We start from the raw sequence: 17,381 nt of genomic DNA, 5'->3' as shown, positions 1-17,381 counted from the left end.
TCCACCTCATTAAAGGCAGCCGAGTCTCGACCGTGCATCTAGAGCGCCAGACAGCGCGCAGGGTTGCCGTGGCAACGCGCGCTGTCAGCCGGCAATTCGACGGCACACGGCGCGCTGAGCGCTCAAGCCCTTACGAGAAAGGCGAGCAAACAACGCGCCGACGTGGACATATTTCCATAAGAAAATATGACCACCCACAAACACAGTCTCAGCACGCTAAGCAGACATGAGAGAAAGTGATCGTGGCCGTCAGAGAGGATAGGAAACGACCGCCTCCAGAAACGCACAGACAGAATGACATCTTGAAAAAGACGCAGTGTCTGTCTGTGAAGCTCTTTTAGAAGGGGAAACTTCAGCTCTTTTGTGTCGAGACACACAGGGAGCGTCACGACGTGTTTAGAAAAACACAGGAGGAACCAGACCAAATCGCAGACCAACCAGTGGAATTACAGCGGAACGCTGGGAAAACAGTAGATGTTTCCACCCGGCTCACTCCAACTCGCGACCTCGCTGCAGGCGTCGTCACACCAACACAAGCGCCGAAACTTCTTCAGAGGCTTGAAGTTCAAACAGCCGCAGGACACCAGGTAGGCTCCGAAGCGAAAGACAGAGTGCGATTGCATCTGCCCCCCTTTTTATATCCACCTGTTAGGGGAGGTGCGCATTATGCAAATATCGCACGCCAATTCCATTGGCTTGTTTTAGTTCTCTCGAAGCTGATAGGGGCTCTCTAGCGATATCCCAATTCGTCGGTCACTACTGACGTACGTCGAACGTGACCGACTGAAAGGGAACAAAAATAAATAGACACAAAGAGATTTTATTGCAACAAAATTTATTTTATTTTATAGAATAGAGAAATACATAAATAACTCTCATGTTTTTTATTTCAAGATATTCTTTCTAGAATTTACCACATGGAAACAAACTCACTGGCTGGTGGAGAGAAGAGAATCAGGAAAAGTCAAAATGTTTGTGATCAATGCGTTTGTTTATGAATGCTGCCTTTAAGAATGAATTGCATATTAAAGACTTGTCAATATCCTAATATCATCTCAGCTGTTTATTCTTGTATTATCTGACTACAATGGATTATTTGTGTCTTATTCTCAGAAGTGTTTGTCCTTTAGCTATATCCATATTTAGAGACATCTCTTGATGAGTCACAGGAACCCAGCAACCTCTGCACCAAACCCTTCATGATTTTACAGAGAACAGGACATTTTAAGCAGCTGGAAGTCGATGAAATCAAATGTGCAAAATAAACTCTCAGTAACCTGAACTTCCTGACATCACAAGTTACATCACTTGCAATCGCCACCATTCACTGCCTACGACTCCACCTACACCGCAGCTCATGTCCGATTTAGAATATATATATATACAGTATATATATAATTATTATATATATACAGTATATAATTATATGGTGTTATTAGACTTTAATAACATTTCCTTGAGTTTCTCTGAGAAAATTTTGATACAATACATCTGTCAGTTACCCGCCCACCCTGCCACAACATGTGTATATAATATATGTCAAATGTTGCAACTGCCCCCGTAACGGGACAGTTGCAACAGTCCACAGCTGCAGTTGCAACATTTATTAAAATGTAATAAAACCAGTATTTACCATCATTTTCAAATCTATTTATGTTACTTGTATACTGACTGGGTCTTCTTCACTAAGTTAAATTGGCTGTATAAAGACAAAGACTTGTAAAAGGGAAATCAAGTGACATCCAGGTTTTGATAAATTACTACAATACTATAATTTGGTAAATTACTACAAATACATTTGAACTACAAAACATTTTTTAAATCAAAATCAACACGCTGAAATTGAATTATACTCTCATGAACTTAGCTTACTGAACTGTGTGTTTAAGTAAATGTTGGAATATATTGTTATTCTTGCAAGGTTATGTGGCAAATGGCAGTCTTTTGCCTCAGTGTCCTGGCTTTACGCTTCATATGTTTGCTGCTAACATCAGAACAGAGGGAAACCATTATCTGTTCATTTTCTCTCTTGTGGCATAATGAAAACACAAAACAGATCAAATGTATGTCTAGTCTGATTTTTATTTAAATAAAAACTGTTTACTTAAAGAAGGGAAAGACACATAGCTATTAAAAGGTGCTCTTTAATAATACATACAATTTTGTGATGACAAGGATTTACGTCAATGTTGTGATAAGAGATGTCCCCACACTGGCAACTATGACAAACTTGCTATGTAAGCTTGACACAATAGCTTTGACACATGCAAGCTATGCCTTTTAGAAGCTAAGAAAACACTGATCAAAATAATATGACTTTAAAGTGCTTCATGCAAACAGTTTAGAAAATCTGATCATACATTTTTTTTTTTTACTTTTTTAGCTTGAAATTTGTTTGTTGCAGAAGGATCGGTCACATGTGGATGCTTTCTTCCAAGTAGGAAGAGGGGCTAACTGAGCATACGTATGAACATAATCTCTTATGCTCATTACTGATTGGAGAAATAAGCCATTTTGCCACTGACCATTGTATATGCATGATACCAGAATTTTCCATTTGACATGACATAGTTAGATTCAGATGGTAAATCACACAGTATTAATTTGTGTAATAATCACCATATTATAATGAAACCATTATATTTAAAAATATTATATTAATCATATAATAAAATATCACATTAATTATTACTATTGTAAAGCTATTTTAAAATTATTATGGGATCTCATTCAATGTTTTCAGAATCTTTACTTTTTAAAATAATTTTGTTTCTGTATTTTTTAAATGGACATTTTAATGACTATATTTACTGAAAAAAATAAATAAATACAACCTCATATATTTGTACGATAAACAACAAACAAACCAAAAACACTTATTATTTATTCTCACATAAAATCTGTTGCTTCATCAGTTCACTTCACTAAAAACATTTTTAAAAAATGTGCAATCAAAAACTATGGGAGAAGTGAAAAGTACATTTTTCTAAGGGTGTGACTTTAGTTGTACCCTAAATAGTACATAATCACCAGAAAGATGATCGGCTGACAGTGCAGAATTTGACAGCAAAGCTCTTCCTCTACAGCTCTGTTGAGTAAAACACTTCCGATCATCCTTACTTTAGTCACAAATGAGGATGTTGTCTAGTACGTAATTCAGTATGACTGTTAAAAACACTATGGAGAATGAAGAGTTGCAAAAATAAGAGAAATAGAAGATTTGGAATGATTTATAATTTAAAACTGTTACTCAACGTCCTAAAAAAAAAAAAAAAATGTGTTCAACACTTGAGTTTGTTTGTTATCATGCATTTAAAGACTGTATTTAACAAGTCAACAGGTTAGCAAAGTTAGGCATTTCTCTCCTCATATTATGAGGTCTTTGTATGATTAATGACTGATTGATTTATTTGTCACAGTTCTTGTTTACAGAGGCATAAAGTTGACTGTTGTTATCCTGAGGTCCAGCTGTTGCTCCTCTGATGGTAGCGTAAGTCACTGTTTCTTCACCATGAACCTGAATAAACACAGATATTGTCAGTTTTGAAAGAAAACAAAAAGAGGATGCAAATACAAGGAAGTGTTTACCCACCTTGTTCTTTTTGGCTTGGTTTTTACTGTATGTGAAAACCTCAGTATAAGTCACATCATCTTTCTGCTCCTAAATATCAGTGGAAACATGGTGAACCAAAGTACAAAAACTTATCCATCACTACTTTTAAAGTAGGCTAATTATTATGCAGGTGCTGCAAAAGTTTGAAATATGTGCTGCAAATATTTTAAAAGATGTTGTGTCATGTGACATTTTCACCTAAAGGTTTCGTGAAAATGGAATATTTGTAAACAGGACATTCATTGTTTGTGTTACTCCACTTGTCTGTGTAAGCTAGTGATGGCTTTTTAGTGAGTTTTTCTGCACATTAAATCATTTTGCAGATAGGTGGCGACAAGTCCAAGACATGCTTAGCTGCTGGTCTGAGTAATAGGTGTGCAGGAAGATACACAATGCTTCAGAAAATAAAGACAAAACAGAAAGTAACCCCTAACCCTACCCCACACCCCAACAGACAGCTTTCAAACATTAAGTAAATTATTCATAATGCTTAGGCTAAATGATGGTTTTATATGGATAATGTTTTCAAAACACTTATGGCTTGTTTCCATCGAGCTGTATGGTACAGCACAGTACAGTACCCTATTATTTCTGTTTCTATTGTTAGAAGTTTAAAATTCTGAACCATATTTTGGGACCCTTCCGTTGGGGTGCCTAACACAGTAGTCCGGTACCTAAAGGGTGGAGCGAGACATGTTGATTGGTTGACAAAGAATTGTCATTTTCGCATGCTACAAGGGAAATGACAACATAAGAGCTGCCATTTTTTTAAATATAGAGCTGAGAAACAATAGCGTTGCATGTCGGCATGCAGCGATATACCATGCCGAGAAGCAAGAACAACATCTGCTGTATGTCCTTCTTTGTTGTTTACTGTGTCATTTTCATCTTCGCTTGAGAATGATGTCGATTGCTACTTCCCGGCATACAAAATGCCTATCAAGTAAGGGTACTGTTGGCGTTTCAGGGTTTACTGACCCGAATCATACTGTACTATATGTACTGTTCGATGGAAGCAAGTCATTACTCACATGCAATGGCAAGAGGGCATTGATATACTGTTTCCTATGCAATAACATTAGCCAATCTTAACAGTGGCCCTGACAGGCCTTAAAGGAGCCTTCCCTTAAAAACTGAACATTTCAGACAGTGTCAGAATGAGGGTTGAAAATAATCATTTTTATACATGTATATTTGTTTTGTTTTTTGTTTTTTTTGTACAAAAGTTTTATTAACATTATAAGTGAACTTCAAGGAACATATTAAAGTAATAAAACAATCCATATTATGACCACTTTAATCGTTGCAGTGCTCATCTTGATGCTAGCCTGATTTTGTAGGCCTACATTGTTGGTGAGTAGCCATGTAACAGGTTTAATGTACATTATAGTGTACTTAACATTACAGAGGATAATATAGGCAACAGAAACGGTCAAATATACACAAATATAAATCGCTTATTAAAGATGAATCATATGGTTCACTTACATTAGTGCTGGCTGTAGGATGAATGGAAATGTTGACTGTATCATGGGTTCCATTATATTTTTTCATATCTGTGACCTTTAGACAAGAAAGAGTACAAATAAACTAACTTGACATTTAGCTGTTGCATTTATCTAATGTGAGAAAAAACAGTATACATATAATAGGGTCAGTCCATCCAAGCTTACACTGTAAAAAATGAATGTGATTTTAACGGTAAAATATTGTAAAAATGCTACGGGAAAAAATTGTTATGGCTAAAAATGGTTAACAGTAAGTTCCCATACTACAGGGAAAAACTGTAAAAGCTCTTACCAGACATTTTATGTAGTTTTTTGTTTTTTACAGAAAGATGCTGTACATTTTACAATTTTTAGAAGTAAAAAAGAACAAATCAATGTATAATTTACAGTCAAAAACTGTAAACTGATATTCCCACAATTCCCTGTGTGACACTCCACATTTGAAAGTATTTTATTTTAAAAAAAGTCATGTTTCTTAATAGTTTTTGTTCCCATTCAGTCGGTCACGTTCGACGTACGTCGGACAGACCGACGAATAGGAATCTCGCTAGAGAGGCCAATCTACTTCGAGTGTAACTAAACGAGCCAATGCACATTGGCATGCAATCATATGCATCAGCTGCTCGCCTCGCAGCGCGGGTATATAATGAGCAGCAGGTGCGTTGCATCTTCAGCTTTTCGCTTCGGAGCCGAACGGTGTTTGTTCCTGTTCTCTGCAAGCGAGTGTCTGCTAGAAGACGAGTCAAGCTTTTGGTTGAACTTCTCTTTTTTTCCGAGTGCGGGCGAACAGCACAGCAGCGGGGTCGACGTCCTCTCTTTTTCTGTTTCGTTTGCCGTTTTTGAGCAAATAGCTGTTTGACAGCGTCAGAAGGCTGTTCTCACGGCCGGTACGGTGCGCTTTTGAGCGCTGAAAAGCCGTTTTTACGGCTGGTAAGAGTGAGCGCCTTCAAAGAGAGAGAAAGCACATGACAGGCTGCACACAATCCCTGTCTGTGTTGCGGTGGCCGTTCCCCTGCGTGCTTCAGCACTTCTAAAAGAGTAAAGAGTACCTCTCGCTCCTCTGCGTGTCGTGTGCCGTCGAGCTGCCGGGCTGCAGCGCGGGTTGTCACGGCAACCCAGCGCTCGCTCGGCGCTCTAGATGCGCGGTTCCCTTGCGTAATCTCCATTGTAGCGCCCTCTCTGGTGCACCAGAAGAGGTCTACTTTGCTGATATGGCTTGGGTGACATGAGGTTGAGGGGTTCCTTCGGGGAACCAACCCCCTAGGGCCCCTCCCTCTCTAGCGCATTGCAAGCTGTGCAGTTTCTGGATTGGATTGCTGGTCCTTTTCATAGGGGAACCTAGCATTTCATTCAGAGCTCCAGCTGAGGGACAGACGTCGATTGCAGCATCGGAGAGAGTGCTGTTATGCTCTGGAAATGAGGGTGACGCTGCCCACTGTAATGGTGTGTGCTTATGCTGACTCAGATTCAGAGTTTACAGCCATGCTTTCCTGGGTCTTCCAGATGTGCATGGAAAACTTGGCAGTATGGGGGTATATTGGTGCCATAAATATGGAATGCCAAAGGTGCCAATCTGCATAAGTTTTTCCTCTCTCACTACCCTCTTGGATGGGGTGGCTGTACACAGACCACACCCACCCTGCATGTGAGGCCAAGGCACTCTTTTTGCATGAGGGTAGTTCTGTGCTGGGGTTGAGCTGCGCTTGTTGACTAACCGTGATCAAAGTCACGGCGCAGGCCCTCAGCCAGACGATGTCCACCTCCGTGGTCCAGAAGTGCCCCCTGGCTTACCTTGTGAGGTGTGAGAGGTTGTCAAGCTAAATGCTTTCTCAATGCTCCCATCTTACGAGGTGGCCTTTCGGTGACACTGTCGAGGACTGAGCCCAGCGGTTCTCCTCAGTTAGTAGCGGATAGGGGAGCTTCCCATGACAAACCATTGAGTTCCTCTTGGGCCGCCCCTCAGTCTGCTCGTCGCCAAGGGTGTCGTCCCCTGCAAGAAACTCCGGCCCAGCAGGCTCTGCTGTATCCATTGCGGGGAGATGACGCCTCCCGTCTCTGCAGCTGTTTAACTGGTTGGTGAGAATCACCCCTGAGACGGGCGACCCAGAGATGGGTGGGGCTGCTCTTCCACCCCTGGAGGAGGGCCAGGTGGTAAATCCTTTATTGGGTTTGTTTCTGTTCCGCCACTGACCCAAGAGGCAGCGGTACCCAAATTTTAAAGAGCAGTTCCTCCATTTCCAGGTCTGAAGAGGGTTTGGAGAGCAGTGGGAGGAGAAAAACCTCACCACTCTCATCCCCCTCTTCTGTCGCCAGTGGACAGCAGCGAGCAGCGGGCAGCCAAAGCCTCGACTGCTCCCTCTGTCCATCCGTGGAGCCAGGTAAGTGTTGCCTAGCACACTGTGACGCCGCTTCGGGCCGCCTCACAAAGAGAGCCCCCGAGCCGCGTCCCTGTGTTCCACCTCGCTGCCCTGCTGCGGGTACACCGGTGGTCCCTTTGGTCCTGCTTGTACGGTCTCTGCGAGCCGGGTTAGCGCTCCCCAGTCCGTCTCGCTGGCTCCTTCGGACCATCAGGGTCGGCTTTGCGATTCAGTTCGCCCGGCTCCCCCCAAGTTCAGGGACGTCCTCTTCACTACAGTGAAAGATGCCGATGCCCCTGTCCTGCGTGCGGAGATCGCAGTCCTACTGGCGAAGGACGCGATAGAGCCGGTCCCTCCAGCCGATTTGAGGTCGGGGTTCTACAGCCCCTACTTCATTGTACCCAGGAAAAGCGGCGGGTTACGACCGATCTTGGACCTGCGAGTTTTGAATCGGAGCCTCCACAAGCTACCATTCAAAATGCTCACGCAGAAACGCATTTTCGAGTGCATCCGTCCCCGAGATTGGTTTGCAGCGATTGACCTGAAGGACGCGTACTTCCATGTTTCAATTCTTCCGCGACACAGGCCATTCCTGAGATTCGCGTTCGAAGGTTGAGCATATCAGTACAGAGTCCTACCCTTCGGGCTGGCCCTGTCTCCCCGCGTCTTAACGAAAGTCGTGGAGGGAGCCCTTGTTCCCATGAGAGAACGGGGTGTTCGCATTCTCAACTATCTCGACGACTGGCTCATTCTAGCACAGTCCCGGGATCAGTTGTGCAAACACAGGGATTTGGTGCTCAGACACCTCAGCCAGTTGGGGCTTCAGGTCAACTGGGAAAAGAGCAAACTCACCCCGGTGCAGAGGATCTCTTTTCTCGGTATGGAGTTGGATTCGGTCGAGCAGATAGCACGCCTCACAGAGGAACGTGCTCGGTCAGTGTTGAACTGCCTGAATACATTCAATGGCAGGACAGCGGTCCCACTGAAGTTCTTTCAGAGGCTCCTGGGGCATATGGCGGCTGCTGCGGCTGTAACACCGCTCGGTCTGCTTCATATGAGACCGCTTCAGCACTGGCTTCATGGCCGAGTCCCGAGATGGGCGTGGCAGCGCGGCACATTCCGGGTGCCAATCACTCAGGAGTGCCGCCGAACCTTCAGTCCGTGGTCGGACCCCTTGTTTCTTCGGGCAGGAGTGCCCCTAGAACAGGTGTCCCGGCATGCTGTGGTGTTCACAGATGCTTCTGCCACCGGCTGGGGTGCCACGTAATACGGGCATGCAGTCTCAGGGGTTTGGACGGGACCCCATCTGCATTGGCACATCAATTGCCTCGAGTTGCTGGCAGTACGCCTTGCTCTGAGCCGCCTCAAAGGCCTGCTTCAGGGCAAGCATGTACTGGTCCGTATGGACAACACTGCGACCGTTGCGTACATCAACCGTCAAGGTGGTCTACGCTCCCGTCGCATGTCACAACTCGCCCGCCATCTCCTCCTGTGGAGTCGGAAGCATCTGAGGTCGCTTCGCGCCATTCATGTCTCCGGTGTGCTCAACCGTGTGGCCGACGAGCTATCACGAGCTGCGCTGCCAGGAGAGTGGCGACTCCACCCCCAGGTGGTTCAGCTGATCTGGAGAGAATTCGGAAAGGCTCAGGTAGACCTGTTTGCCTCACCAGAAACCTCCCACTGCCAGTTGTTTTACTCTCTGACCGAGGGGACACTCGGGACAGATGCACTGGCTCACAGCTGGCCCCGGGGCCTGCGCAAATATGCGTTTCCCCCAGTGAGCCTACTTGCACAGACCCTGTGCAAAGTCAGGGAGGACGAGGAGCAGGTCTTGTTAGTTGCGCCTTACTGGCCCAACCGGACCTGGTTCCCAGAACTCTCACTCCTCGCGACAGCCCCTCCCTGGCCCATCCCTCTGAGGAAAGACCTTCTTTCTCAGAGACGGGGCACTCTTTGGCACCCGCGTCCAGACCTCTGGAAACTCCATGTCTGGTCCCTTGGACGGGATGCGGAGGTTCTAGGTGACTTACCCCCTGAGGTACTTAACACCATCACTTCGGCACGTGCACGGTCTACGAGACGTGCTTACGCCTCCAAAGTGGAACCTGTTCGTCGAGTGGTGCTCTTCTCGCCGGGAAGACCCCCGAAGATGCTCGATCAGAGTCGTGCTTTCCTTCTTGCAGTAGGGTTGGAGCGTAGGCTGTCCCCCCTCCACCCTCAAAAGTCCATACTGCTGCTATATCCGCTTACCACGACCACTTAGATGGCAAATCTGTTGGTCAGCACGACCTGGTCATCAGGTTCCTTAGGGGGGGAGACGGTTAAATCCTTCTCGTCCCCTCTCCATACCCTCTTGGGACCTCACTCTGGTGCTGAGAGCACTTCAGATTGCTCCCTTTGAGCCTTTGCTGTCAGTAGACTTAAAGATTCTGTCTATGAAGACTTTGCTGCTGGTGGCATTGGCCTCCATCAAGAGGGTAGGGGACCTGCAGTCATTTTCGGTCGACGAATCGTGCCTGGAGTTCGGGCCGGGTGATAGCCACGTGGTACTAAGACCCCGGCCTGGCTATGTGCCCAAGGTTCCTACCAGTCCCTTCAGGGACCAGGTGGTGAGCCTGCAAGCGCTGCCCTCGGAGGAGGCAGACCCAGCCCTGGCTTTACTCTGTCCAGTCCGCGCTTTGCGACTGTACATAGACAGAACCTAAAGCCTCAGGACCTCAGACCAGCTCTTGTCTGTTATGGAGGCCAGCAGAAGGGAAAGGCTGTCTCCAAGCAGAGGATGGCCCACTGGATAGTGGATGCCATCGCCCTGGCTTACCAAGCTCAGGGCGTGCCCTGCCCGCTCAGGTTGCATGCCCACTCCACGAGAGGTGTGGCATCCTCCTGGGCGCTGGCTCGTGGCGCCTCGCTAACAGACATTTGTAGAGCTGCGGGCTGGGCGACACCTAACACGTTCGCTAGATACTATAGCCTTCGTGTCGAGCCGGTCTCCTCCCGTGTTCTCGCCTCAGGTCAGAGGCACGGAGAGGCCCCGGCTTAGTGTCGGCTTGCTGCGCTACATGCGCATTCTATTCTCCAGAGAGTCCCTACGGGCAGACCCTGTTGAGTCCTCCGGTTACCCTTCGGCAGCCGACGTGGCGGAGCGTCTGGCGCCAGGCCTATACTCCGTTGTATCCTTGAGAACCGGGTTTAGGCTGGGTTCCATATGTGTGACCCTACGGGGATCCCATATGGTTGGTTCCACGGTTGCTCCTAAACGAAGCCCGTGTCTTTCCCTCTGGGAGAACCTACCCTTCATCGGGTTGGAGTCACCCCAGCTCTTCCATATGTAGCACAGCCCTACAGGGTTAGTCCATATGTACTTCTCCACATAACTCCTTCGGGGAAGGATGTGGCTTCCGCAGCGTTCCTTTCCCAGCGAAGGGTACGCTTTCCCAGCGTTATCCAATAGTCTCACTGAATGGGTTTTGGGGAACAGCAGTGATCGACTCTCTCTGTGTTAGCCCTGTCCCACCATCCTCAGGCAAGGGGGTTCAGGTGGCTTGCAACAGAGCGCTGGAAGGGGGCAGCTCCTGTGGCGCTTTGGTAGGGATTCCTATTCGTCGGTCTGTCCGACGTACGTCGAACGTGACCGACTGAATGGGAACGTCTCGGTTACAAAGGTAACCCTCGTTCCCTGAAGGAGGGAACGGAGACGTACGTCCCGTCGCCACAGTCGCTGTACCCCGCTGATGCTGCCGCCTATCCGGTTCGGCTCCTCAGCGAAAACCTGAAGATGCAACGCACCTGCTGCTCATTATATACCCGCGCTGCGAGGCGAGCAGCTGATGCATATGATTGCATGCCAATGTGCATTGGCTCGTTTAGTTACACTCGAAGTAGATTGGCCTCTCTAGCGAGATTCCTATTCGTCGGTCTGTCCGACGTACGTCTCCGTTCCCTCCTTCAGGGAACGAGGGTTACCTTTGTAACCGAGACGTTATCAGTTGTGCATTATGGTTTTATGTTACATCTTTTGTTGTTCAATGAATGTCTATTGCATTATTTAAGTGTTGTGGGTTACAATGATTGTGTTTTCTGTTTACCACAGCTGCCAAAATTATTTGGTAAAAACTTTGGAATATTTTTTACATTTTATGCAATAAATAAATAATAATAAAAAAATTGGCTCATGGGTTTTGCCATTATGGTACTTACCAGAAATTCATTAGTCCCTCTTCTAGTATCTGAGGAATATTTATCACAAAACAGAAGTGTAAAATACAGCATGTCATTAATTAATGCAGACCGATGACTGATTTTGACAATTTTCTAGAGGAATTCTAATGCTGTAGAATAGAACTATTATTAACAAATTTCTCAAAATATTTTCTTTTAAATTCCACAGAATAAAGTCATACAGGTTTGGAACAACATCAGGGTTAGTAAATGATGACCAAATTTTCAGAAATTACATAAATATCAAATTAGCAAAATGTCACAAAAAGCAAATGTTTTTATGATTACATTTTTCCAAATTAATATTTATAGGATAAAACTGATGTGCTTGTCTGTAAATTCTTTGAATGTTTTTGTCTGTTTTCACAAAATATGAGCTAAAATTAAAAACTCACCTCCTCTTTTTTTACAAACCACCCAAAGAATAACAGCAGGAAGTAGAACAGCCAATGCAGCAACAACACCAACAATTACAATCACTGAAAGAAAGATAATATAGAGGGACACATTCAGATCCAGATGAAAACAGCAGCAGATATATACATATATATATATATTTGTCAGGGTTCTGTCACTTCGGTCTATGTATTCTTGGTTTTGTGATAGCGCTCTGACTGTCTTGTCTGGTCTTGTCATGTTGAGCGTGCGGTTCTGAGTTTGCTTACACTTTCCTGTCCATGTGAGTTGTCTTGTGTGTGGGACGTGGTGTTCGGACGCCGCACTTTGGTTTAGTTTGGTTTCGGCTCTGTGTCGGGATTCTGTTGTGTGCGCACGCATTCGCTTGTTCTCGTGCGCTCTGTCTTGTTGTGAGCGTTCGTTTTCGAGCTCTCACATGCCCCGAAATCACGAGATGTCAAGGAAAACATTCCACTGTGTAACGACTGAGACAAATCAGACAATTATTTGTTATAGTTAACCAATAATTGTTTAAAGCACTCTGGGGCCTGTCCCCCATCCCCCGAGAAGTTCTCAGTTACAAGTTTATTGCACTATAAAGAATGTGGTTGCTACATTGAGAGTAGTGATGAGACCCACGAAACGTGCATCTTTCCTGCATTATCCCCACAGAAACACAGACTTTCCTGCATTAATTTATAGACAGACTGTTCTATAAATGAACATGCATATCCCCAGGAAATGGTATCTTAATGTAGCTACATCCAGTTAATCTGATTAACTGATTTACATATTCATAATTAATCATAATTAATAATCATAATGAGTTATGAATAATTATTAATATTTCCCCTTTGAGTTAATTCACTACAACTGTAAGTTAAATTAATTATATGATAGCCCACATATAATTTAGTTCTAAAATATAAAGTGTTGCGCATTTTATTGATGCAAAAATGAGTAGGCTATTTGTATTTTGTACATCATTTGCAACTGCTTTTTTTTAATCACAAATTACAACTATCACACATTAAAACAAAAAAGCTCTGTAAACGCTTGCTTTTTTTTTTGCAACACTATAAGTGTGTCCTATTGGGTAATCAAAAGTTCTACACACACTTGTGGTCTTCATGCCCACTTGAACACTTGAGCCAAATACAGGAAATATGTCATCTAAGTAGACGAGTGGTCTAGTGCAAAGACCGCAAGTGTGAGTATTTGGACAAGGCTCATGTCTTGTTTTGTTTCAGCACATAGCTTTTGACTTGTGTTTGCTGGGGCCCGTTTCAGAAAGAAGGTTAAGTGCGAACTGTGATTATGTTAACCCTGAACTGAGGGAAATTCAGGGTTTTCTGTTTCAGAATGGGAGGTATGTCAAACCCGAGAAAGCAGGGTAAGTTAAGCCCTTTTCTAAAAGAGAGGTAACTTATACTCAGAGTTAATTACCATGGTATCTTACTCTGTGAACCTACCCTGGCCAGGAGCAGGTTTTCTTCGGTAAACCCAGAGTTTCTTTCAGTCTCCTCCCCCTTTTTAAAGTGCAAGTGATGTTTAAATAGTTCATTCATTCGTTCACACTGCAAAAATGCTTTTCTTACTGAGTATTTTTTTGTCCTATTTCAATTACAAATATGTAAAAATTCTTAAATTAAGATGGACTTTTTTATATAAGAAAATGATATAAGATAATTTGTCTTGTTTCCTGGGGGGATCTAATGCAATTGACTGGGTGCGAATCCGCCTTCTGCAGAGCTTTTTGAATGTAGGATACCATGAAAACTTACCGTTCTGCCAGTTTTCACTTCTGATATTATAACAGTGATAAGAATTAAACTTGCATTGACCATAGACTGGCATTGACTCAGAAGTATGCAGACGTCATTTTGTCACGTGCTGTTGCCCTAAAGTCTGCGTGAACCAGAAGTTGGAAACATCTTTTCTCCAGTGTTGTGACATATTTCCAAGTGAAACAGAATATTGAATAGAGGGGCAAACAATATTTTGAATTTGGACTGCAGTACCTATTTAGACCACTGGGTGTCATTCATACATAGAGCCCCTTTAAGTTCTCCAAATCAAAATGAGTTCAAAAAAAAAAAAAAAAAAAAAAAAAAAAAACTCACTGAAATGAGAATGGCAGTACGTAGGCCTACCTAGTTTTTTTGGAGGTGTTGGTGCTGTAGGTCCTGTTTTCTTCTCAGAGTTTGATCTGGTAGCTAGGATCAATGCTGAAGATGTAGCTGATGCTATGAATTTTGGGTTAGATGTGCCATATTGTGGAAAAAGAAAAATAATATTTGAATGCATGAACAACATCAGGTTAAGGACACTTGTTTTCCAAATTAGAGCTATTGAAATCAATTTAAATGAGAAAGACATACATACAAAAACATATTTAAATTACATTTAGTAATAAGAATTCAACAGCTGATTATGTACCTGATTGAGTAGAAGTTACTGGTTTATTTACAGTTGTGGTTGTCTTTGAGCTGATGACTGGATTCAGTGTCCTTGTCTCAGTTGGAGCTGTAAAAGATGAATTTGTAGAAAATCACATTTTTATACTTGATGATCAATACAAAGTTAAAAATATTAACATTATGAATAAAAACAATTTACCTGAATACTTGACAGTATATGTGGTTGAGGTCTTCAGTTGATTTATCTGAGTAACCTGACATCTCCACTCTCTGTTGAGATCTTCATTCAGGAGTGTTGTAGTCAGAGTGATGATACAGTGTGTTGAGGAGAATGATATCTGATATCTGGAGTCTGTCGCCAGATTCACATCAGCCTGATTCACCCAGATCAGCTGAATTTCATCAGTACGGACCAAACTATCACAATCCACTCCATAATAATACAACTGACAGGAGAGAGTCACAGAGCTGCCTGGTCTGATCTCAGTCTGTGAGGATGATGAAGAGACTGAAACAGAAAATAAGACAGAAGTCATACTAGAGACTTCACTCTTTCCATTACATGTGAGTTTTAAGGTGTTATTAAAAAAAAATTACAGAAACACTGACCATGAAGAAAGTGCAGATAAACAGGTGCATCAGTTCCTTGTTTTTGTTCATTCACAAATTGTTGGCAGGTGTAAAGCCCATAATCTTCTTGTGTGACTTTCTTGATGTTCAGAGAGCAGTCAGACTCCAGACTCAGTCTCTCACGTCTCTCTATGTTATTCTTCTTTATCCCTCCAGCAATCAGTTCAACTGCCGCTGAATGTCTGGCATAGTTCCATGTAGTTGATGAGCAGCCAGAAAGAGCATTATTACAGGGCAGACGGACATTTTCACCAGAACTGCTGAACACATGAGTTACTTCTGCTACAGTCATACCTGAAACACAGTTAATTTCATATTACTTATTAATATATAAAAACAGGGAATTAAAAAATCTGCGTTAATTAACCTTTAATGACACAGCAGATAAAAATAGTCCGTAAAAAAACAAAGTAGGCTATGTCTTGAATGAGACACAAATTAGAATGTTTTTGTCCTGTTTTAGGCAGAAAATTAACTAACTTAAACTGGACATCGTGAATACCACTGAAATATAATCTTATGTAGCAATTATTACAATTACTTTTGTGGTTTCAAACCTTTAAGCATATAACAGTTTCAACTGTTTTGTCCATGCAATAAAAGTGTGGTCCAAAGCAACATTGGTCTTTATATTTATACAAAATGAAGACCAAACATCAAAACATCAGGTTTGGAGCACATTGACTTTTATTGCATGGACAGGGCATTCTATAATAAAATGGTATGTACCAAACAGCATATGAGATCATAACAATCAATTCAATCTAAATTTTAAAAATGATTTTTTTTATATTTTTTAATAAATGGTTGTTCCAATTATACAGATTTAAAAAATGTTAATATATATATGTTTTTAAAAATATGTTTCATTACCTGTTAGAAGTAGACAGAGAATGATAATTTCCAGCAGACGCATATGACACATTTTATCTTTTTAACAAACTTTCCCCTTACTTGACCAACTGAGGTTTAGTTTTGACTCTCACGCAACAGCTGCATTTCACTGACAGTGGAAGTTTGTAATGGAGAAGTGTGTCACATGCTCATATATTTCAGTTTTTCAGTTGTCTGACCCTTATGTCATTCTATAGGCCTATTTGTACAGAATGAAAAATATGCATTGACCAATGAACATGAATTTTGGTTGTAGACTGATATATCGCCAAGACTGATATATATCGGCCGATATTTATCAACATATGTTTTTCTGTGGACGATGTATTGGAAGCGGTGTGCCTTACTTTTATTTATTTATTTATTTTTTGTCTTCATTTGTTTATGGTCCCTGTTACTTTATTAGAAAGTACTATTAATCAAAGAAAACAAAAAGTATTATAATGTTCACTTTTATATTATTTGCTATAAATATAATACTCTCTTATTTACCATCAGCATTGAGCAAATATGCATTTATATAATTTAAACAAATCTTTGAATATCTAATAAACATTTCATTTCGCAAATTTGTAGATTTTATGACCAAAAAAAAAAAAAAAAAGATTTTCAGGTAGTTTTGAATCACATCCTCTGTTTAGGAATTAATGGGCTTATTCTGTAAATGTGCTTCCATCATTTGTGTGCATGTCTTAAAAAAGAACTTCCTCAATTGAAGTTTTTTGAGCACATTATTAGAATTTATGCACATCATGCACATCCAGCATTTCTCAAAATTCACATAAAAATAGGTTGATCATGGAAACAGAGCCAGTGACTGAACCCTTATGTGACAGGAATACAGTACACTTTTACAAAATTAGCATCCTCGTCCAAGACACAATCACTCATTTCATTACCTTTACTCTCTTTATTTGAAGTGTTATAGGAATCCAAATGAACAAGTGTAATTTTATCAGCCCTGCTCTCAAAGTTATCAGCATCAGTCATTAAAAAAAAAAAAAAAAATCATTAATAACAAAGACACTAATCTTTGTGCGTCTACACATGTTAATTCTGCCACTGTAATAAACAAATTCTCCCATAGGCCAGTTAAAAAAGAAGCACACATCTCATATATAATATATATTTTTCAATTGTAAATGTAATTTTTTAACTTAAGTCCGGCAATATTTTTTTACAGAAGACTTCCTAAAATTAAAACAAAAGTCAAATTGTAAGCTCTCTTTCTTCAATTAAGTAGATAATGATCAGTAAAATAAAACAAAACAAGTGCATATTTATTTTGGAAACTGAGCTAAATGAGTAAACCTTCTTATTTGTTCTTGACATGAATCAGACAAAC

At 42.2% G+C, this 17,381-nt stretch overlaps 1 protein-coding gene across 1 annotated transcript; it reads right to left on the bottom strand.

Moving 5' to 3' along the window:
- Nucleotides 1-2,073: 2,073 nt before the first annotated feature.
- LOC137026180 (uncharacterized) lies at nucleotides 2,074-16,146 on the bottom strand. The gene is made up of 10 exons (XM_067393435.1): nucleotides 16,016-16,146; nucleotides 15,122-15,436; nucleotides 14,712-15,020; nucleotides 14,532-14,618; nucleotides 14,246-14,338; nucleotides 12,092-12,175; nucleotides 11,676-11,704; nucleotides 5,102-5,176; nucleotides 3,593-3,661; nucleotides 2,074-3,517 (listed from the first exon to the last, which is right to left on the bottom strand). Exons 1-10 carry the CDS (start codon nucleotides 16,065-16,067, stop codon nucleotides 3,407-3,409), a joined length of 1,224 nt encoding a protein of 407 aa, XP_067249536.1. The 5' UTR covers nucleotides 16,068-16,146; the 3' UTR covers nucleotides 2,074-3,406.
- Between the last annotated feature and the right edge of the window lie 1,235 nt (nucleotides 16,147-17,381).

Source organism: Chanodichthys erythropterus, chromosome 2 (assembly GCF_024489055.1).
Source record: "Chanodichthys erythropterus isolate Z2021 chromosome 2, ASM2448905v1, whole genome shotgun sequence".
NCBI classification, from domain to species: Eukaryota; Metazoa; Chordata; class Actinopteri; order Cypriniformes; family Xenocyprididae; genus Chanodichthys; species Chanodichthys erythropterus.
This window is presented reverse-complemented; position numbering and strand designations above follow the sequence as displayed.

Coding starts and splice junctions, on each gene's coding strand:
- LOC137026180 (XM_067393435.1), bottom strand. CDS start 16,067: ATGTGTCATATGCGTCTGCTGGAAATTATCATTCTCTGTCTACTTCTA. Junction 14,339..14,531: donor AGTAACTTCTACTCAATCAG/GTACATAATCAG, acceptor CAAAATTCATAG/CATCAGCTACATCTTCAGCA. Junction 3,518..3,592: donor ACCAAGCCAAAAAGAACAAG/GTGGGTAAACAC, acceptor GTGTTTATTCAG/GTTCATGGTGAAGAAACAGT.